Below are 22,866 nucleotides of genomic sequence, written 5' to 3'. Positions count from 1 at the left end.
TCAGGAGCTAAGAGGGGTTAGTCCGTATAAGGGCGAAAAAGGGAGGGATCGGTGGCCAGCGGGCAGGCGGGTGGAGGGCTCAGAGTTCCGTGATCCATTCAGAAACATAGCTTGAGGTCTTTGACCAGCGCGATCTGCTTCAGCTGACCAGCTGGAACAAATAGAGAACTAGTTGCCACATAACTAGAAGTAGAAATAAACAGTAGTAGGCAGATCTGAGTACTGGTGAAGAGAGTCTGGTGAAGCTCTGTGGCACAGGGCGTCCTTAAATACTGCCTGCTCCATGAAGCGATGCAGCTCAGCAGGAAAGATCGGTGTCCAATTCTCGGACTCTGCTGTAGGGTGGACCCCTCCTCACCAGAGGAAGGGAGAGAAGGAAAAAGATTTTCCATGAAACAAGGAGAGAAATTCTGGGTTCATGATAATTTGATCTCTTATCAGTCCAATTTAACCCACAAATCTGAAGCTTCTGTCCCTAAATTACCAAAATGTAATGTTTCTTTAATCAGCACAGTAATCTTCAGCTCTGCTTGTCAGTATAAAGATGTTTGTAGTCAAATATGAATTATCTGACATGAAAAACGTGTATTGAGTAGAACAATGTGATTCTTTTCAAAACAGGAGTAATTGTTACTAAAAATGTGCTGTACTGTACTTTAATCATGAAAAACAAGGACTTTTCAAACTGAATCCAAACTTTTAAGTATAAAAGTAAAAAACAATATATACAGTGTTATCTTCATTTTAGATTTCAAAAAGTATTTGCGGCTCCCAGTGTTTTCTTGGGTGGCTCTTTGGGTGTTAAAGGTTGCAGACCCCTGAACTAGACGAAGTAGTGATGTTTACTTTAGTAAAAATTGAAAGATGAGTGTCGTTAAATTACCGTTCAGTTTGTGAGTTACAATCAGAAAATGATACATTTATTGTTCATTTATCGGACGGGATTATTTTTGACAAATCAAAGAAATTTTGCCCGATAATTACTTTTTTTCCTAGTGTAACTTCACTTCAAAGAGCTACAACTCAAACATTTCGGAGTAATAAGTCATAATAAGTAGGGATGCACCGATACCGATACTGGTATCGGGACCGATACTGTAAAATGTGGTATCGGTTAACTCGTAAAAGTTAACCGATACCACAAACCGATACTAACTTATTTCATTAATCAGAGGGTGGATTGCCATTTTTGTTGTAGTTTTTTAGATTGGCCACTAGGGGGACATCCTGCGCTAAACAGGCACAGGGTTAGACGCAGTGTTGCCAACTTAGCGACTTTGTCGCTATATTTAGCGGGTTTTCAGACCCCCTTAGTGACTTTTTTTTCTAAAAAGCGACTAGCGACAAATCTGGCAACTTTTTCTGGTGTTATTGGAGACTTATTTATGACGACTTTTTGACGTGAAAGGGCACGTTGCTCTTACTCTCAACAAGCAGCGGTGCTGCCGTGGGCACCTCACCCGTGCTAAAGCGCTAACGGGCGGAGGATAGTCCTCCCCCAGCTGCAGGAGATGTTCACACCTACGCGTCCAAACTGCAAATGAACCGTGCATGAGCGAAGCCGCTGCTCCCGCACTGACTGCAGTTCTTCTTTTACCGTTATGCTGTTTTGTGGATCACAAGGTTTAAAACTACTTATAAACACACACACACACACAAAGTAACTCCACCAGAGTGCCTATTTTGTGTCACTTTTGCCAGTGGAAGCCCGGTTAAAGGAGCAGGGTTGGAATTGTGACATTAAAAAAAAAAAATTGCTAAAAGAAATTTAATTTGTAGTTCTAAATAAATTCTAAATGTATTTAGGACGTTTTTTGCTCACTTTATGTCTCTTCCACAATGTTATTTCTCTTTCTAACAGCGTAGGTTACAATTACATTAACATGACCAATTATGCAAATTAGGTGATGACGTCATTTAGCGACTTCTAGCGACTTTTAGGACAGCTAATAGCGATTTTCCTTACTGAGGAGTTGGCAACACTGGTTAGACGAGTGAGACTGGCGGCTCCAGATAAAAAAAGAGAAACTGGAGGCTGCTGTAGCTAGGCTAAACAAAATGTCAGCAGTGTGGACCGGAACAGCCAACTTTAACTCGGGTTTTGGAAAAGCGATGAAAAATGTCAAGAGAAAATCCACGGGCAGATAAAATAACAGAGGCTCTGACTCATTTTATTGCTCTGGATGACCAGCCAATGCCGGTCGTGGAAAACATAGGATTGCACCGTCTTCTCAGCATACTCGAGCTGCGATATGAAATTTCCAGCTGCCCACACATCAGGGAGATAATGGTGCCAAAACTTTCTAAAGAGGTAAAGACAAGCAGTGTGTGCGCGATGTCAGTCTTTGGTTTAACGGCACAGTGGACTGATGATCCACCGGCAGATGGGGAGTTCGTTCGTCAATGCCAAATACTTTCGTTATTTTGTTTGTTTGTTTGCATTATGGACACTCTGCAACAATTTAAAAGTTTATTTTATTCTCAAACCTAATTTGTAGTTTTTTTATTCCAAACAGAAGTGTTTATTTATTATTCTGAAAGCTCGAGACAGTGCCAATAGTTCAGTGATATTTTGTTAAATTACAATGTGGAGACTCTGCAATAATTTAACAGAAGTGCTTATTTTTCACTTGAAATTTTTTTGTGGTCATTTTTATTAAGATTTTATTTTTTATCGGCAGAGAATAAAATAAAACCTGTCTTCCAATTCATTGCATTTGTGTGTGTGTGTGTGTGTGTGGTAGAAGTATCGGTTTTTGTACTCGGTATCGGCAAGTACTCAGATCCAAGTATCAGTATCGTATCGGTTTGAAAAAATTGGTATCGTTGCATCCCTAATAATAAGTGCATCTGAACTAAAAATCAAGAATGAGTGATACTGTTTGTCAGTGATTTGGAAATTCTTCCCATTGCGTGCTTGCCACGCAGGGGAAACAAATTCTGTCGGGGATACCAACCTTGGCACGACACCGGCAGTAAACAAAAGCTCTACCCCTGCTGAACTGTACATTACACATTTCAGAAAACACAGTCTGGTGTGAGGAAAATCAAAGCGATCGAGGTAACTTGTAATCTAGGTTAATACTACAGTGTGACCACTAGATGGAGACGGTGTCTGTTCTCATGAAGGCCTGTTGCAAATTTCTTTCCAGTCCTATTCAAACTGTGATAATTTACAACAACTAAGAGACTACATTAGAAATTAGGATTATGTTTGCAAATGGTATTCAGCAATCCACAAAAAACCCACCGGAAATCTGAAGGGGAAGTTCGTTCGTTTTACTGTTGCCTGGCTCTCATAAATGACATGAAGCAGCTTTTTGTGGTCAGTCATGGCAGGCACGCAGCAGAATGTTCTTCACTTTCTGATGCTTGGTAAGCAGTAATTTCCATAATGTATAAACATTTCTTTATGTTGTACGGAGATAGCATGAGACAGTCGTTAAGTCTCAGTTTTCAATGCAAACATTCATCATTATATTTGCTTTATTTTTTTTTTTGCCAACCTTTGTCCTGTGTAATTTGACGTTTTCTTCTTCAGTAGTTTCTTGCATCTTTTCCTTTCTCGCACCTGCAGCAGGTCAGTGTCTTCTCATGTGTTATACATACATGCTTAAATATAAAATTTTTATATTTTTAAAGGACAATATTATATATAGTTTATATTATGTGCTGATAGGTCAGATCAGACTAGCTGGGTCTGGGTCCACTCAGTGCTCTGGAAGGGTTGAAGTCTATCACAGTGGCTCCTGGGGAACAGTCTGTGATGATGACTGGGACATAAATGATGCCAACGTGGTCTGTAGACAGCTGGGCTGTCGGAAAGCGGTGAAGGTCACTTCATCTGCTGACTTTGGTCCAGGAAGTGGGAAAATCTGGCTTGATAATGTGGCCTGCTCAGGAACTGAAAGCTCTATAACTGAGTGTGGACACAGTGGATTTGGGACACACAACTGTGGACATGGCGAAGACGCTGGCGTTGTCTGTTTGGGTAAGATAATGTTCTGATAAATTGTGCTGAATAAATGTATCTTTCTCTGTTTAGATGAACAACTCTGTGACCCAGTCACTATAACTGAGCTAAACTGAATGGCAAGAAGGAAAGTTGGGCTGAGTTATGTTGATTAGGTTTCTTTTGGTTTCTTCAGAAATTAAATGATACAAAGTATGTTATCTTTCATAATTATTATTGTTGGTAAATGTGTTTGAGTTTTGCCATGACCATATAACAAAAAAAGAAACACTAACACTCTTTAAGCAAATGTACCTGTGACTAGGTGCTCATATCAGATTATCCGGGTCTGGGTCCACTTGGTGCTCTGGAAGAGTAGAAATCTACCACAGCAGTGTGTGGGGAACAGTCTGTGATGATGGCTGGGACTTAAAAGATGCTGAAGTGGTCTGCAGATCCTTAGACTGTGGTACAGCCCTGAGTGCCACTTCATCTGCCCTTTTTGGTCAAGGAAGTGGACAGATCTTGCTTGACGATGTGGCCTGTTCAGGGAGTGAAAGTTCTCTAACTGAGTGTCAGCACAGAGGATTCGGGACACACGACTGTAACCATGGTGAAGATGCTGGTGTCATCTGTTCAGGTGAGCAGAAACACTGCAATTATAATATTTGTTTTCTTTTCTATTACTTATTAAACATTTTTAGTGTTTATGGAAAATAAATGCACTCTTGAGTAAAGCTTAAAAATAAGTACGTTCACATAGCAACAGATTTTACACAAGTCTTCTTCACAGCTCCACCATAATCTGGTGGAGCTGGAGCAGTCAAGTGGTCATCATCAGGAGAGCTCATCAGGTCATCCATCAGCATGTTAGTTAGTCTGGCCCTCATTTGTGCACACTTGGTTTCAGTTCCTTCTATAGATTTGTGTTGATGTTCACTTGTGCAGATTTTCCGCTGGACAAACTCCTTCAATTAATTCAATCTTTACACATGAACTGACATGCAGTTGTTCTTTACTTGTGCTTTATTTTTAGTCTTTTAACTTTCCTCTAATTAGTATAATGTTGACATCCCTTTATTTAAAGACAGTTATTATAGCAGATGAATGTCTAACATCTATCAGGTTACTTTTCCAGCTTCATGCTAACTCATGATGGTATGTCTGAGATTTCAGATGCTTCTTGTAGGTGATAAACTCAAGATTAATTTTATTTGATAGATCAGCGTAGTACAGCCTCACTCCTTCAGTTTTGATTTGTGAATTCGCTAAGGCTCGGCTAAGGTTAGCATTTGGAGATCTCATTATAATGGGGTTTCACATACTTGTTTTTTACATCCTTTTTTGTAGAGAAAAACTTGACATGTCAATATGTGATTACTACTTGAAAGTGTCACTTTGATGCTGCACAGCTTACATGTTCTTCCAGTGATAGTGTGGGCTGTTTCTTGCTACTCTGGCTTCCTCCCAAAGACATATATATTGAGTTAATTGGTAATCCTAACTGATTATATTGGGATCAGTGTTAACTGCCCTGCATCTCTTCAAAGCAAAATATATCTAATAGTTAATAATAATAATAATGATAATAATGATGATGAGAAGAAGAAGAAGTAGAAGAGTGGGCTGCTTATTAACGTCTGTGACCTTTTGGAGTAAGATGTCTCAAAAACTGAAAACATTGCTGAGGCTGTCACTTATGTTTATGTCTTAACATTTTTTCAGATTTTAGATTTTTCTTCCTGCTCACCTCTCATTTCCCCCTTGCCTTAATTTTGTATTTTGCATTTTTATTTCCCTCTTTTTATTTTTAATACATGCATGCATGCCTCTTTGTGTGCTCTGCATTTTCCTTAAGATAATATAACAGAAGTTAAAACATGAACAGAGTGGATTTCAAATCTTGTCAATATGGACGATGAAAACAAGCAGCTCTAACAAATTTATACTCTATGGTGTCATAAGCTGCCCTTTACCTTTCTTTGTTTATCAGAATATATATATCGAATATATATAAATATGTGTGTGTGTGTGTGTGTGTGTGTGTAGCAACAATGCCAAATATTCTAAGTCAAAGTTCATCAGTGCTGCAGATTTTTGGTGGTAAGAGAGACTGAAGGGTTTTTTGCAAAAGAGGAACTAAAGCTGATTTGGGTGAAAACTACATATTCTAGACTGACAAACTAAATAAGTAGAAATCCATCACACTGATGGTCAGACATTTTTTAAGGAAAAATGGAACATGTTCATTCTGTTTTAGTGTCCTTGCTGCTGCTGTTTTAATACAGTTAATCCTTCTGCTGCCCCACTAGAAAAAAAACACCATCTCCAAATTATTTTAAAGACTGTGTAATCATTAGTGACTTTTTGCAGTTAACATTTACATGTGTATATGTATATATATATATATATATATATATATATATATATTTGATTCCTGGTGCAAATTCTGTCATTGATCATGGTGATTTTCTCATTTCATTCACTGAAGTTTGTGAAGTTTCAAAGCAAGATGTTCGAGTTAGGTCAAAGCTTCGACTGTAAATTTAGCATCTAGACCTAATTTCTGTCAGGGACACTCAAAAGAATAACTGTTATGTAATCCTGCAGTGTTTTGTTAATTGGGCTCAATTCCAGCAATTGAGACCTTCCCTGCATGTTTTTAAAACTAGTTGTGGTGAAAGCAGCAATATCAGCCCATTGTAGAACAAAACAGAACGGCCTACAATGCCAGCAGGCATGATATTGATTGATGATTGATGAGTTGGGAGTTCGCCTTGTAATCGGAAGGTTGCCAGTTTGAGCCCCAGCTTTGACAGTTTCGGTTGTTGTGTCCTTGGGCAAGAGACTTCACCCATTGCCTACTGGTGGCGTGAGTGTCCGGCAGCCTTGCCTCTGTCAGTGCGCCCCAGGGCGGCTGTGGCTACAATGTAGCTTGCCATCACCAGTGTGTGAATGTGTGGATGACTGGACGTGTAAACAATATACAAATACAGGCCATTTACCATTTATAAAGAGAATTGGTAGTTGGATATGTAAACTGGTATCAGTTGAGCCATGAGGTGATATGGATTGTTATTGGGTTTAGCTGAGGACATCAGTGTATCTTGACTTTGTGATCTGTTAAAACTCACACTATTCTTTTTGTTTGGACTTTTCAGCAAGTCTCCCAAAACCCAGCATCTCTATAAATGAAGGACAGGTTAGCTGGGGTCAGAACATCAGCATCACGTGTTCCGTCTCATCTGAGTTCTTAGATGGAACTTTCACCCTCAAGAAAACCTCAAGTAATTTCAGTCAGACTGAAACAGGATCCAGATCTGCTACCTTCAATATCCACAGAGTGGACTTCAGTGATAAGGGACTGTACCAGTGTCAGTATGAGAAACGCATTTCAAGTAACACATTCAGCTCCCCCCTCAGTGACTCTGTCAGAATCTCTGTTACTGGTAAGAAGAAATACACTTTCCTGAACACCATGTTTCATTTGTTTTCTATAAATAACCAACTACCAATACATTTAATATTGTTTGGTTTTTTTCTTTTCAGTAAGCAAACCCAATATCTCCATCAGTCCTGCTGGTGAGGTGACCTGGGGTCAGAACATTGGAATCACTTGTTCATTCTCAACTCAAACTTTAGGTGGAACGTTCATTCTGATGAAAACATCAGATTCATTCAACAGGACCCAAAACTCAAACACAAACTCTGCTACCTTTAATATTCCTGAAGTAGACTTTGATGATGAGGGATCGTACCAGTGTCAGTATCAGGAAAGCGTACCAAGTCATGAATTTTACTCCCCAACAAGTGACTCTGTTAGGCTCTCTGTTACAGGTAAGAAAACCAATGATAGTATGTAGTATGTATGATAGTCAATAATTAATAGCAATGTATATAAGAAGATACTGCAGTAGTTCTTTCTAGTATTTATAACAGCAGCTGCTGTTTTATAAAGTTTCTGACTGCCTGACAAAATACTCTCAAAGCCCACAGTACTGAGGACTAAACACAGACTACTGGAAACAAACTATTACACACTGTGGAGCATTTAGCAGCTAAAAAGAGCTAAATGTTAAGTTGGGGCCTAAAAGAGCCAATGGTGGAATTTCATTCACCAGGTCACAAAAAACAGTAACACTTGAAAATAATGTCACACTATTAGTAAGTGCTTAACTCATCATTTATAAAGCACTACTCCTCATTAGTATGTAACTTATAAATACAGATTTAAATTTTTATTCATGATTAATTCAGAAATTCTAAGTATTATTATTATTTAGAGACACACACACACAAATATATACATATATATGTATATATATAATTAAGACTTTTGTGAGTGTATTAATTGTGGTTATTTTTTTATTGTAAATTAAGGTAGTTGCTAGTTGTTAGTTTTGTGTGTATTTTAAGTATTTCCTGTGGCCTTCTCTAAAGTGAGGATAGTGGTGCAGTGGTTAGCACTGTTGCCTCACAGTGGGAAGGTCCTGAGTTTGACCCCAACATCTAGCACACCCTTTCTTTGTGGAGTTTGCATGTTTGTGGTTCCTCCTGGTTTCCTTGCAGTGTCAGTGTATCATGAGGGATACTTGATATTTGTGAAGCTCTTTGAAAAACTCACTATTGCCTTGTGATCACCTTACTAGTCTTAGTATAATGAGGCAAAGCTACCCTGTGGCTCCAGCTGTCCAGTGTATCTTTTATTCCTAAACCCACCTTACAAACTATTGGTTAGACTCTGGTCTTAACTACATGTCCTGTATCATACAATCATCATATGATCTTAATCTCAGTCTGTTTTCACACAGTGAGACTGCAGAGGCCCAGCATCTCCTTGACGTCTCCTAATGCAGGACTTGTCTGGGGTGCTGAAGGTGCACAGATCACCAGGGGTTACAGCTTCATCCTCACCTGTTCCATTAACTCCACATTTTCCAGTGGACATTTTATTCTCAGCTTCTCTGGCTCCAACCTCACAGAGCCAGCAGTCAACAACTCAGCCTCCTTTAGTTTCCCTGTAGCTGAGTATGAACATCAGGGCAACTACAGCTGTGTGTACGAGGTCACAGTGTCCACACGGACATTCACATCTGCTGAAACTGCACCGATTACTGTCATCATTAAATGCAAGTACACTGTTAAATATGTATTTTTATTTTTTACTAAGAAAGAAGAATCATAAATATCACTGGCAATTCTACTGGGCAGTATTTTTCCCTCAGATGTCTCTCATTCTGCTAATTTCTAAATTTTTATGCATTTAAAAAGAAAGAAAAGGAGAAGCAGGTATAAGTCAGAAGGCAGTTCCGATATAGAAACAAAACTGAACAGAAACAGGAACAAACACAACTGATAATATAGCCTAGCAAAGCAATCCTTTGCTAGGATATTTGTGTATTTGCTTATACATGCTCTGGACCAGAGATGTCAAACAAATCGACCTGGACTCCAATCTGGCATAAATTTTAGACTTTATCTGAATTTTCATAGACTTTTTAGCTTGTCCTACTGACAAAGATCTCACCCACAGTCATTCATTACTACATCAAAGTAATTAAGTAACAGCTAAACAATTAAATAAAAAAGTTTGTTTTGTCATTGTATACTACAGAAAAACTGAGACATATTGTTGAACTTGCACTTCTTTTTCTTATATTGAAATATTGCAGGGATTAAATCTGCTATAACTTTTGTACACTGATGGAGTTTCATTGTTTCAACCCACTTAATATGAGTGTGAGCTGTATTTGGCCCCCGCTGTAAAATGGGTTTGACATCCCTGCTCTGCATTAACAACCTAAATGAGAAGCAGTTCATTTCAGTGGGACAGAATGTGTTCTAATAGACAAATGCTGTCCTCCTAGTGTCTTTGATGCCGCTGGTGTCCTCTGTATCTGTTGTAATCCTGCTGCTGCTCCTGCTGCTGCTCTTAGCGGTGTTGCTGATCCTCAGAAGAAGACGACAACTCAAGCAGCCTGTAGCTCTCATCCAAACTCAAAGTGTGTACTCACCAAGAGACACAATTTTAAATGATTACAAGTTTAACTATATATTCACGTTGTTTTCCTTTACGTGTGTTTCAGTGGTTGTCCAAGTTGGGAATGACTACACGTGGGGAGACAATGAGGGCGATGAGGAGGTCTATGTGAATGTTGATCTGCATCAAAAAATAAAAGGTGAAGCTGCAGGAGAGGATGGAGACTGGAGCGATGACTATGAGGAGCCAGTGAATGATGACGACTGTGATTTTAAGGAAACAGATCCCAGTGACTATTACAGATGTCCAAAAGAGGCCTGTATGTTTGTAGACAATCACAGGGAAGAAGATGATGATGAAGAGAAAACTAGTCATGCAGAAGATGTCTTTGAGAATGTATCCCCTCCATCACCAGTTTATTAACATTCATAATGACCTGAATCGCACAAACATCAAAAATACAACCACACCGAAAATACCTGCAGGCCAATAAATGTTCACCAGTGTCATATGGGTTCTATTTCTTCAATATACCATTCTTTGTAACAATATTTCCCTGATATAATGAAGTCATTTAGCAATTAATCTTGTATTATGTGATCCAAACTGAAGTACATTAAGTACTTTTAAATTACAGTTATTTTCGATTCCTTGTGGCATACCTTCAAGTTAAAGGAATCATCTTCGGCCCAATGCCTTTGGTGGTCACCTGACTTCACAATATCCTGATCTGTGAGTTTGATATCGGTTCTTATTTAAAGGTTCCCCTTCTGGATCTCTGCAGGCTGCATGTCAAAGCAAAATGTGAAGGGTGTGTGGAGGGAGGCTCTAATGATTGTAAAACTGGTTATTGAAGTGTATAGTTGAAATTGGGCTTTGTCCCCTGAGGTTCTCGTCAGATCTGCTCCTTGTTCGTGACGCCCAGTTTCAAAATATCAGGAGAAAATTGGCAAAATTGCTCATCTTGAAGCTTTATAGTGGGACTAAAACCAATGGGTGATGTCAACCGTTCTAAGGTTATTCTTTCCTCTAACATTAAAACATCAGAATTTCAACAAGTTCAACATTTTCTTTACACTGTAAGAAAATATTAGTTTTTTACCCTACATATTGAAATCCTCTTATTCCAAGTAGCCTTTGACAAACACCACTGAACAATTTAGGTTAAAAAAACTGTTTGACTTTTTTTCACCCTTTATAATCTTACAAAGAGTGCATCAGTAATGGATGGAAACATTCTTTTAAACAACCTTTTCTTTGAACCTTTACTTTTTTTTCATTATTATTGATTCATACTGTATTTTATATTTGATCTTGGACGTGAATCTTGGTTGGCTTCATTTTAAAATGTACAAGTCTGAGCCTGAATTATTGTTTTTCAATGTTTTTTGTTTTTATCTTCATATATGATTCTATTTTCTTGTATTATATCTAAAAAAAACTTTTTATGTTGCATGCTACTGTACATGTCAACGTTACATTATACTCTGTGCATGATACTCAAATACTTTTCCAAGGCAAACCAGAAATTATGTATTGATATTTTGGTAAAGTTATAAACACCCTGCAAATACTTTGAATAAATTTCTTACAAAATATTTCGTTTCATCAGGATGTTATTGCAGACACATTAATATAACCTTGACTGGTCTTAATTTGGATGTTCTTGTGGAGCCATGAATAATAAGCAGGCTGAGCTGGGTGGTGTAATAATATCTTAGTCATTTGGAGATGCAGATACAGCAGCGATCCAGAGTCTCCACTTCTATTTCTGGCCTTGGCATCCTTTGGTTTACTGACATACTTCTTTATTTATGCAGCAGCCCCGATGATTCAAAGCTGACTTGAACATTATTCCATATGTCTTCTTCTGTATATCTTTGTTCTTGTGAACAGATCTTTTGGCTTCATTATAAACGGGCACAATGCCTAAAGTTACCAGAGAGCTGAATTTAAATAACTTTTTTTAAAATGACCGAATACTTAACTCCATAAAACCTTTTACAGCCATTACACACATGAAGATAATTAGTTGGCATTTTGTATAAAGCAGACTGTACCAAAAGTACCAACCAATCACATTCAAACTTGTTTCTGGTTTGAACCAATGATCTGACAGCCTGATGCCTACAAAGCCACAAATACATATGACACAGGGTCCTTGTAATGTTCACAAGCAGCGCTCACATACACACAGTGTGGAAATGTTAGCACTCTGAGCTCATCCTCAGTGATGAGGCCCTGTAACCCGAGACAAGACAGACTCTGTTTATAATACAAGCTCAGCTCTGAGCAACGGCTGAGGTCACTTGTTGGCTGTCATTTAATGTCTGATAAATGAAAATGTACACAGAGCACACAGCCTGACACATAAAAGATATTTAGAAAGAAAAATTCCAAGATACTCATATAGTATATGCTAGTTAGCTTAGCATAGCATAAAGGAAGGAAACGCTGGATATATTGAAAAGTAGTTTAAATTTACCCACCAGTTACTACAGAGCAAGATGATTAAAAAAATAGGATTCAATATATTAAACTATAACAGTTTAAAATGGCAGCGCACTGGTGCATTGATTAGCACTGCTGTCTCATATCGGGAAGGTTTGAAATCACCAGCAGGCTGCGGTCTTTGTGTGTGGACTCTCCATGTTGTGCTTGTATGGTTTAAGATAAGATAAGACTTTATTGATCCCACGGCGGGGAAATTTGTGCGTTACCTCAGCTCAGGTACAGATAGCAGAAGAAAAATAAGCAAACAAATACAAACAAATACAAAATAAATAAGATAATACACGATATACGTGTATAGTATGTGATTATGGATAGCAGGTTGTGGAAATATACAAAAAATACTCTACCACTACTATTATTACTATATATATATATATATATATATATATATATATATAAGTATCTATGAGCATAGACGTGTACTCAGGGTCTCTCTGGGTACTCCAGCTTCCACCCACAGTCGAGGGGATGAAGCTTTATTAAACAATATTGTTAAACGTTTCAACACTGTGAAACTTCACAGTGAAGGCACATTGAGATGCATTAAGCATTACTTTTACATTAACATGCAACTAAGACTTCATCTACTGTCTGTAGGCACAAAATAATGCATTACTGATCCCTCGTCACACATGACTAACGCTAATGAATCAATGTTCAGACGTTACCTAATAATGTAACATGTTCATGTGAAATTATTAAATATTATTAACAGTGTCTTTCAGTGTGTTATAACATATCTTAAAATTAAAGTGTTTATATTTATTTTCATACTACCTGTTTGCATGCATATTTGCTTCATGTTTTGTTTTGGGGTTTTTTGTATTTTGGAGTTTATTTTTGCACCATCCACCTGTAAGGAGAAGCATTGGAGCATGACCTTTGCTGTCTTTACTTCAGTCAAAATAAAAAATCTATAGGCGCTGAAATCTGAGCTTGTTATTGCCTCTTTTTTTCTTACATACTGCTATGATACTTACTTTAGTAAAATGTGTTGAATTTGCCATGATTTAAATCACAGTTATATCGAGTCAACAAATCATAACTTTTCAGCTTACTGCTTCAGCTATTTGTGGAGTTTGGCCAGATAAAGAGCACTATTTCCATTAGTCAGTTCTGAGTAATGGAAGTAAAATGTTGTGCAAAAACGCATTTGTGCAGTTTTAGTTTTTTGACATTTACTGGCACCATTTAAATAAGTTACAGATTTTGAGCACATAAGTACTTTAATTAAAGAGAAGCCATTTTGGCCTAGAGATGATCCAACGTTTGTCAAGTACAACATTATAATTCAATAAGATAATGTTTTATTTTATTTTTTTTATTTGCTTTAGTGATCATTTATTTCCTCACTTGTAAATACTGGTCTTTTCCCCGTTTCTGTGGAACACCCTCCCTCAAGATATTAGGCAGGCATGCTCTGTGGAGGCTTTTAAAACTAAGCTGAAGACACATTTGTTCACCCTGTCTTACATGTCTTAATTCTTTGGCTTTTAGTTTTTAAATTTTTACTGTTTTTAACTTCTATTGTGTCTTTTACCTGTATTGCTATGTATCGCTTTTATTTTTTTAATCTTTTTAGTTTCAAATAGTTGTACAGCACTTTGTTTGAAAGCGCTTTATAAATAAAGTTATTATTATGATTATTATTATTATTATTATTATTATTATTATTATTATTATTATTATTATTATTATTTTCATTCCAGTTAAGTTTCATTTTGTATCTAATAGAAAGAAGTTCAACGCTGCTAAAAGGAGTTTACATTTTTGTACTATAAGGTTTGTGGCTTCCATTTGCAACTGAATTCTGTTTGAGGCCGTCATTCTGTGTTTAGATGATATACCTTTTCATTTGCAGCACGATGGTGCGGTGACTGTCACTGTTACCTCACAACAAGTAGGTCCTGGGTTCAATTTCACCATCTATTTGGAGTTTGCATGTTCTCCTTGTCGTGGGTACTCAAGCTTCCTCCCACAGTCCAAAGACACACAGTTAGTGAGGTTAGGTTAACTGGTGATTCTAAATTACCCATAGGTGTGTATGCGAAAGGTTATCTGTCTCTCTGCGTTAACCCTGCGACCTGTCCAGGATCATACTAATCATTCTTTTGTCACAGTGAATTGTTCACGTCTTCTTATCCCTGTTCACCTTAAAAGAGCACTGAGCACACAGTGTAGGGTTCTTCTTCACCATGTGTCATAAAATGAGATGAACACTAATAAACTCCTAACAAATTGTCAAAGAAGCAAATAAAAACATGTGATCTTATATTAGCCTGACTATGTACAAAATAAAAATAACAGGAAGGATTTTTTTCCCATTATTTTACATGGTATTAATTAAGTAAACCATGACCTTAGTTATTTATTTACAGTAAATAAATAGGAAATGAGAAAATGCTAACAAGCTGCTATTTTCCCAGAGAGGAAGAAGAAGAAAACTAGCAGGACAGCAAATGAGGTGATTATAGCTCAGTCAGCTCAGCTGGCAGAGCAAACATCAGACTGATTCTGTTATTTAATATTCTATTACTTATATTAAAGGAATTTATTTTAATTAATAAAAATAAATAATTAATTTATTTTGAACTAATAGCTATGATTGGACCATGATTGTGGTATATTGTAAAAGAAGAGGTTGTATAATGTGCTAAAAGGTAAACATTAGGCTAAACCTCTTTTGATTTATACTGGGGCAGCCCTTCATTCTGAAACAAGCCACTTTAGCTCCTGTCCCATTAAACCAGCTTTCTTCTGATGAGCTACTTCTCACAAACAGCAGGTGGGTGGGCCTTCTGTGCACAGAAGTCCACAAACTGCTACAAGAATATTTCAGATTTTAAAATATTTACATATTTGCTAAAATATTTCAGCAAGACTATTTCATAGTATGTATAGATACACTTTGCATGACTTGTTTGGGATGTTTTGGTTTTGTTTGTCTAATTCATAATTAATTAACCTTCCTCTAAAGTACATCACCCACATGAGAAGTGACACTGTGGGAAATGTGACCTCTCCTTATTTAGAGAACATTTTAATCCCAAAAAGCTAAAAGCTTTAAGGGAACAGCCCTTACTGTGTTGCCAGGTTTAACCACTTTTTGCTCACAGTGGTTGTGCTGTGAAGCAGACATGCAGTTTAACTTCCCTGTCACACAAACCTTTCTTTAGTGATCAGGAGAGAACCATATTACAATAATGTATCACTGAAAATGAATAATCTGTCATTTCTTTATCAGTTCAATTTCAGCTATAATGAAAATGGGTTGAAATGATTAAAATTGTTTTTTTTAGCATGAAATAAGAAAACAGGACAACCACCGAAACAGGAAGTCCACTGATTACATCAAACATAACAAACCAGGTTTGAGGAGAAGAAATGTCAGATGGACGTGCTCATCTTTGAACTTAGCATTAAAACTGAAAATATTCTGGAGATGAAAATACTCTTCAAGATATGTTCAGATAACCTCGAGTCCACATTCTAGTTATGGTCGGTTAGATCAATCAAGACTGATTCTTCAAGATTAGGCAGTCGATCAAAGTAAGAAATGATCATGATGTCTCTAAGTGGGAGAAGAATAAATCTATTTGGAAGGTGAGAACTCTCTTAATAAACTGTCACAGGCCGTGTGTGAATATAAATGGACCCAAGATGCAGACTGCTTAAGTGGTGAGCGAGCTTTATTAACCACAAACAGAGATGAGGTGGAGAAAAACCAAAACCTAAGAGTAAACTAAACTGGGAAAAGCTAAGCAAAAACAAACCTAAAACATTGAGACATGACACGGAGATGCAGGGAGAGTAAAGCGGCCAGAATACACAGGAAAATGGAGGGGAACAACACAGACGAACCAGCAACTACTAAGACAGAAGACACGACTAAAATACACTCAGAGAACACAGGGAGATCACACACAGGTGGGGGACACAGCTGGGAGGGATTAACGTGACGAGACAAGGGAGGCAAACCGAAAACACTCACATAAGACGCAGACCTTCACAATAAAACAGGAAACACATACACGCAATGACACAACACACAGACTTCACACAGACTGGGGAACACAGAACATAGGAACATGAAATGTGAACAGGGAATGTACAAGAACCCCAAAATAACCAAAACCACAGAATAATAATAACATAAACACGGAGTCGCAGACTCCGGATCATGACATAAACAAAACATAACAAGGGTGCCTCAGTCTGCTGTGGCCGTGGACAGAGGATTACTCTAACTGGTGGGTGTCCTCTTTAGCAGTTGAGAAACCAAATCCCACAGCTTCAGAGCCCTAACTTACGCAATACTTCTTATCCATAACGAACTTTTGATGTTGTCATTTTGCTCCAGTTTTGGCTCCTCAAAGACTGATATGAGCTTTCATCTTCTAGCTCAAATGTCTGGCCCTCTATTGCCTTGTCTCTTGAGATTCTTACTCCCCTTACACAGTTCTGGTCAAAATCCCGTCTCCCTCATACAGCTCTCATATACCATTAATGACATGGCCTAACAACACAGCTTTAGATTTAGGTGAGCATTGGGTGCCGAGAATGGAGTTAAAGTTTTGCTTTGTTGATATTCAGGAACAATTTAGAAAATGTTTATGCAGGAATGTTTTCTGTCAACCACAATTCATGAATCCAAAGTTCCTGTGGTGTCTGTTCACTGATCACCTCTGCCAGCCAAGCCACGTGAAGGTCTTTGCTGGTGTTATTGGCCACATTCAAACATTAAATATGTCCACAGTCACACATTCAAACATTAAATATGTCCACAGTCACACATTCAAACATTAAATATGTCCACAGTCACACATACAAACATTAAATGTTTGAATGTGTGACTGTGTAACTGTAATTTACAAGCTAAGTCAGTTAAATGCAGCTAATGGCATGCTATTCAGTTTACTCTGATGTCCTTAACAAGTGTTCAATCCAGCACACTGTAGTGTTTTTAGAAAATAGTAACTTTAAGTTAATTTAGTTACTAGGCAGAAATTCATTTTGGTCATAGTAAAAAATAAATATTAGAATGTGTGTTTGCTTTTAACATAGAGGTGAATAAAGTCTTTTAAAAAGTGTTGTGTCATTATTGACTTCATCCCACATACTCTCAGTGAGGCAGCACACTCTCAAAGTCTCAGTCTGGGTCACTTATGAGGAATGACACATCAGCATATTTTCTCCAGCAGTATCATGGCCTTGTGCATACAAACCCAAACAGGCTATGACCATGTGTTGTCTTTAGCTTTTTGATTAGTGGCAGAGCATTCCTGACTTCACTGGCACATGTTAGCAAGCAGCACTGAGCTCATAGAGCTTAAATAGCACGGTGGGAGGGCCGGGACAGAGCAGATGGGGTATATAAAGGACTGCCGTGTAGATTCCCAAACTAAACGAAGAGTCAATACGGAAAAACTGAGGAAGCTTTCAGTTCTCACTGGACCCTGAAGACATCTAGTCAGAGGCAGGAACCTGCAATCAGAACAACACTGACATCATGTCCCAGCATGCAGCCTTGACCAGCTTGTTTGGCGATGACCCTTTCTTCAGTCATGAACAGGTGCTGTGGCCTCTCAATATTGAAGCCCTGTCTTCTCTCCAGAGAGACTTCTTCAACCGGAGAGCCAAACTAGCTGACAGCCTCCTGAGCCAGCTCTATGATGGGCCCCAGCTGCTCAACTTCAACCAGATGCCCGTAATGTCTAACACATTGAAGCGGTATGTACAGTAGCCCAATTTTACTAGTGGATATACCTGATTTGGTGTTTGTTCAAACCTACAGATTTGGTTTTAACTTAACCATCCATACGATCACCACTGATCTACCTAGAGTTATGGTATGTTTTAGCCACATGCTAAATACTAAAATGCTAAAAGTGGTAATGAAGTCTTATACATTTTTGGCATCAGATTTTCTATTAAAATATATTTTATTTGGCTTTTCTAAACAGGTAAAGAATCTATTAAAAGGGTAGAATGCTACCTAAGATCTACTCCTATCTTAAGCTTAAGCTTAGTTGGGTTGTCAATGATCAGTTTAGACATTCAAACATTTGGGGTTTTATAAAAATTGAAAATTCTGTAAAAAAAAAGAAAAGAAAAGAAAAGATACGATGATCTGCAACAACAGCATTACAGTGCAAGACTACAGTGATAGCCAATAACTGAGGGAACTTATCCCTGTAACTGTTCAGGGCATGCACAATGTTGTCGCATTGAAATGAAATATTATTTCGTACCTTCAAGCCCTCCTTTAACACTGCATCAGTAATTTCCATGCACAGGTAGAGTATGACTAGCGAGTACTCCAGTGATATCTCCTCCTCACTTGCTTTCATAGCCTGATTGTACTTGACGATGTATTTTTGAGTGTCCAAAAAGGAACCAGGTGAGGGATGAGTTACTATCCCAGGTGAGTAGTTTTTAGCCATGAGCTCTGGGGAATCCCCGAAAGAACAAGAAGGGTGGCTGTGCTCTCCCTTGGAGATAGCGTGAGGAGCTCGGCCATTCGAGAGGAAGCTGGTTGAGTTGAATTAGGCGTCTGACTAGGATGCCTTTTGGACACCTTGTAGGCGAGGTGTTCCGAGCAAAACCTACTGGGAGGAGGTCCCGGTCCCAGGACCCGCTGGAGGGAGTATATATGTTGGCCGGTTTGGGAACAACTCAGTGTGCTCCCAGCCCTGGATGAGCTGGAAGAGGTGACAAAGGAGAGGGAAGTTTGGGCTGCTCAGCTGAGACTGGTACCCCTGTGATCTGAACCCAGTCAAGGAACATTGGATGAAAAACACTGCTGGATGATGGACGGGGTGGCTGTAGCTCAGGAGGTAGAGCAGGTCATCTGCAGATCAGAAGGTGGTTTGATTCCTGGCTCCCTCAGTCTCCATGCCAAATATCCTTGAGCAAGATACTAACCCCCACTTGCTCTCTGATGCATACATCAGAGTATGAATGCGTATGAATGTGTATGTTAGCTAAAGCACTGACAAAGCATAGAGTGCTTGTGTGTATGGGTGAATGAGGCATGTTGTATACAGCACCAGGAGAGTAGAAAACCGCTATATAAGAATAAGAATCAGTCCAAAAAAGGCCACATTGTCAATAATAAATACATGTGTGTCATAAACGAGTCCACTCAGTCACTTGAAGGTTAAAGAAAAGTCTCCTTTCAAACAGGCAGAGCTCCAGGATGACATAAATGAGGATTATTTGCTCTTTGTAAATTGTAGCCTGATTGCATGTAAATCTCTCTTGCAGCCATAGAGACCGAGAGCACGAGCTCAGGGGAGGACCTGCTTGTCCCCAGTCCTCCCTCACCTCCTCCACCACCTCGTATCTACAAACCCTGCTTTGTCTGCCAGGACAAATCATCAGGATACCATTATGGAGTCAGCGCCTGCGAAGGCTGCAAGGTAGGCAGCGAAACATAAGCACTTGAGTTTGGAAAACATGCACACTAAGTCACAGTGCTCCTTCTGGACCATAAAACTTCAGCTACAGTTTGAAAGCCGACTTAAAAGGGCAGCATGTAGAGCAAGAGACCTCGGAGTATTTGCAGAAAGTGTCAGCAAAGAGGTCACGACCTTTATGCCACCCGAGGATCTCTAAGTCTCTTGGCTTCATCTAATCCTGTAGAGACACACAATGGATCTGTCTGTGCAATAAGTGTCTGCTTTGATATAGGTGTGTGTGTGTGTGCTTTGATGTGCTTGTGGTCAGACTCATGTTCTGTTAGACCTCCGCCCAGCAGCCCATCAGCTGAATGAGTCACTTCAGGATTACACTTGTTACAGTTGAAATAATTCTGCACTTTTCATTCCAGTTCCAGCTCCTGCACACGCTCACAGCGCTTTCTGTTACCCTTTTTCTCAACATCTGTTTCTCTCTGTCAGGGTTTCTTTCAGAGGAGCATCCAGAAGAACATGGTGTACACGTGCCACCGGGACAAAGTCTGTGTCATCAACAAAGTGACGAGGAACCGGTGTCAGTCATGTCGACTGCAGAAGTGCCTGGATGTGGGCATGTCTAAAGAGCGTGAGTACAGGCGCAGGTTGATTTTTGTGGGTGTGTGAAGGAAAGAGAGCTTCTTAAGCAGGCAAATGCTTTAAGTTGCGTAGAGGTCTTGCAGTTTGGGGTGGCTGTGGCTCAGGAGGTAGAGTTGGTCAGCTACTAATCAGAAGGTCGGTGCTTCAATCCCTGCATTTCAGACTTATGTGAATATTAGATAGGAAGCACTTACACGGGGTACAGGGGAGGTTGTGTTTATGGGGAAAGACTTTTCCTGACTCCTGGGCCTCAGTGCTGTATTCTAACCTTGTTGTTTGTCTCCCTCTGGTGGTCGTTCCTAGTTAACACATAGCCCTGAAAGCTTTAGTGCTCCTGCATGTCTATGCTGGCTGCTTTTTCATATCATTTCATAATGCACAGCGTGTGAACCAAGAATCAAGTCAGTATGAATGTAGTAGATGTGATTATACTCATTTATTTCATGAAGAGGAAAATTTCCCCTTACCCTGGTCTGGAACAGATGCTGTTTGGCAGATTTTGCTTCCTGTTAAAAAAGAGAGTGGTGTTAACTGTAAGCAGCAGTTTGAGACATGAACCCCCGTTTAGTGTTGAGTCAATCTGCAAATAAAAAGAAACTTAATACTTTAGGACTTTTAGGGCTAATTTGTGAAACAGTCTCCAGGCTAGTTGTTTCCAGTCCATGTGCTAAGTGAAGTGGCTGCAGGCTTCAGTCTTATATTAACGAGGAAGTATTTCAGATGTCCGACGTCTTACGGTGGATTGCACATTCTTCATGGGGCTGAATGTTCTCAGCTAAATCCTCTCATCTTCATTTCCATTCCAAGTGGTGCGAAATGACCGAACAAAGAAGAAGGAGGAAGAGAAGAAGCAGCCCGACACAGAGCTCTACGTCCTGTCAGCAGACACGGAGCAGATGATCGAACGAGTTCGCCGGGCCCATCAGGATACATTCCCCTCCCTCTGTCAGCTGGGAAAATACACCACGGTACTCACACACACACACACACACACACACACACACACAGACGAACGTATGTGAGTTCAAAAACTGATTTTTATTCAATCGGCCTTTGGTTTCTCTTCTATCCTGCAGAGCAACAGCTCGGAGCAGCGCGTGGCTCTGGATGTGAGTCTCTGGGACAAGTTCAGTGAACTGTCTACCAAATGCATTATTAAGACAGTGGAGTTTGCTAAGCAGCTCCCAGGCTTCACCACCCTAACCATCGCTGATCAGATCACGCTGCTCAAAGCCGCATGCCTCGACATACTGGTGAGGATTTCCTGCAAGCTGCAATAAACAATTTCTCACAAACAGACGTCGCGGATGGAAACTGAACGCCTCTGACACGTCGGCCTCCGTTATAACAAAGAGTTACTAAACATAATGAATCCTTTTCCTAGATTCTGAGGATCTGCACCCGCTACACTCCAGACCAGGACACCATGACCTTCTCTGACGGCCTCACCCTCAATCGTACTCAGATGCACAACGCCGGGTTCAGACCGCTCACAGACCTGGTGTTCGCCTTTGCCAACCAGCTGCTCCCGCTGGAAATGGACGATGCAGAAACGGGGTTACTCAGTGCCATCTGCCTGCTCTGTGGAGGTACTGCACTGTGTGTCGCAGCAGTATGAGTGAAAGGAAAGACAAAGGAGACATACTGACACTGAAGCGATGCTTTGTGTTTGTTATTTGTTTTTCACAGATCGTCAGGATCTGGAGGAATCAGAGAAGGTGGATATTCTTCAGGAGCCGATGCTCGAAGCTTTGAAGGTTAGACATTAAGTTATTACTCGACTTCCATTCTTGAGCATAAACTTTGGTGTACAAAACTAACGTGTGCAGTTGAACAGATGTGCGTATCTGTGTCTCTGCGCTCTAAGCACAGTGCGTCTTTACTGAAGGCACAAAGCTTTAAAAGGAGTTATCTTAATAAAGTGACATTTGGCGCTCATGTTCATGTTAATCAGGACACACACCACTTCACGCGGCGGTGTGACTCACTGATGCGCACTGATGGAGGAGGAGGAGGGAGAGAGTGTGAGAGTTTTGAGCGTACATCAGTGTTGATTAGAAAACAGTTGATGGTTAACTGCTGATGCACATTCTTAAACACTAATCTCAGGAGTGCTCTGACCGGCATCATTCAAGCAGCTCCTGTTTGAATATCAAAGAAAATGTTGAGATGTTGCTTATGTCATGAACCGAAGTTCAGTACACAAGCTGGACCCAGAAGCAGAGACAATACGCACAGGAGTACGAAAAATAAATTTTATTTCAACTAAAGGTGCCCCGGAAGGGTCAAAGGAAAACACACGAGAAACTAGAAAAACCAAGGAACCGGGGAATGAGTTACGCAGCAACGCCATAATCAGGACTGTG

At 39.4% G+C, this 22,866-nt stretch overlaps 2 protein-coding genes across 2 annotated transcripts in view; both read left to right on the top strand.

Annotated features, from left to right (window-relative positions):
* Positions 1 to 3,332: 3,332 nt before the first annotated feature.
* Positions 3,333 to 11,068, top strand: LOC102789572 (uncharacterized). The gene is made up of 9 exons (XM_087837399.1): positions 3,333 to 3,375; positions 3,542 to 3,580; positions 3,680 to 3,985; positions 4,278 to 4,592; positions 7,114 to 7,401; positions 7,502 to 7,789; positions 8,764 to 9,081; positions 9,820 to 9,954; positions 10,039 to 11,068. Exons 1-9 carry the CDS (start codon positions 3,333 to 3,335, stop codon positions 10,353 to 10,355), a joined length of 2,049 nt encoding a protein of 682 aa, XP_087693525.1. The 3' UTR covers positions 10,356 to 11,068.
* A 6,887-nt stretch (positions 11,069 to 17,955) lies between these two features.
* Positions 17,956 to 22,866, top strand: part of LOC148094673 (retinoic acid receptor alpha-A-like) — a 30,529-nt gene continuing 25,618 nt past the window's right edge. Inside the window, exons 1-9 of the mRNA XM_087837398.1 lie at positions 17,956 to 18,176; positions 19,031 to 19,156; positions 19,222 to 19,310; positions 19,713 to 19,867; positions 20,348 to 20,489; positions 21,308 to 21,468; positions 21,577 to 21,753; positions 21,885 to 22,089; positions 22,190 to 22,257. Of these exons, the coding sequence (XP_087693524.1) occupies positions 17,956 to 18,176; positions 19,031 to 19,156; positions 19,222 to 19,310; positions 19,713 to 19,867; positions 20,348 to 20,489; positions 21,308 to 21,468; positions 21,577 to 21,753; positions 21,885 to 22,089; positions 22,190 to 22,257 (1,344 nt within the window). The remainder of the gene's footprint in view (positions 18,177 to 19,030; positions 19,157 to 19,221; positions 19,311 to 19,712; positions 19,868 to 20,347; positions 20,490 to 21,307; positions 21,469 to 21,576; positions 21,754 to 21,884; positions 22,090 to 22,189; positions 22,258 to 22,866) is intronic.

The sequence above is a fragment of the Neolamprologus brichardi genome, unplaced genomic scaffold (genome assembly GCF_056152115.1).
Source record: "Neolamprologus brichardi isolate AB-2024 unplaced genomic scaffold, ASM5615211v1 NODE_ptg000031l+_length_7269946_cov_1, whole genome shotgun sequence".
Lineage (NCBI taxonomy): Eukaryota > Metazoa > Chordata > Actinopteri > Cichliformes > Cichlidae > Neolamprologus > Neolamprologus brichardi.
The sequence above is the reverse complement of the archived record's forward strand: the minus strand, read 5'-3'. Positions and strand labels throughout refer to the sequence as shown.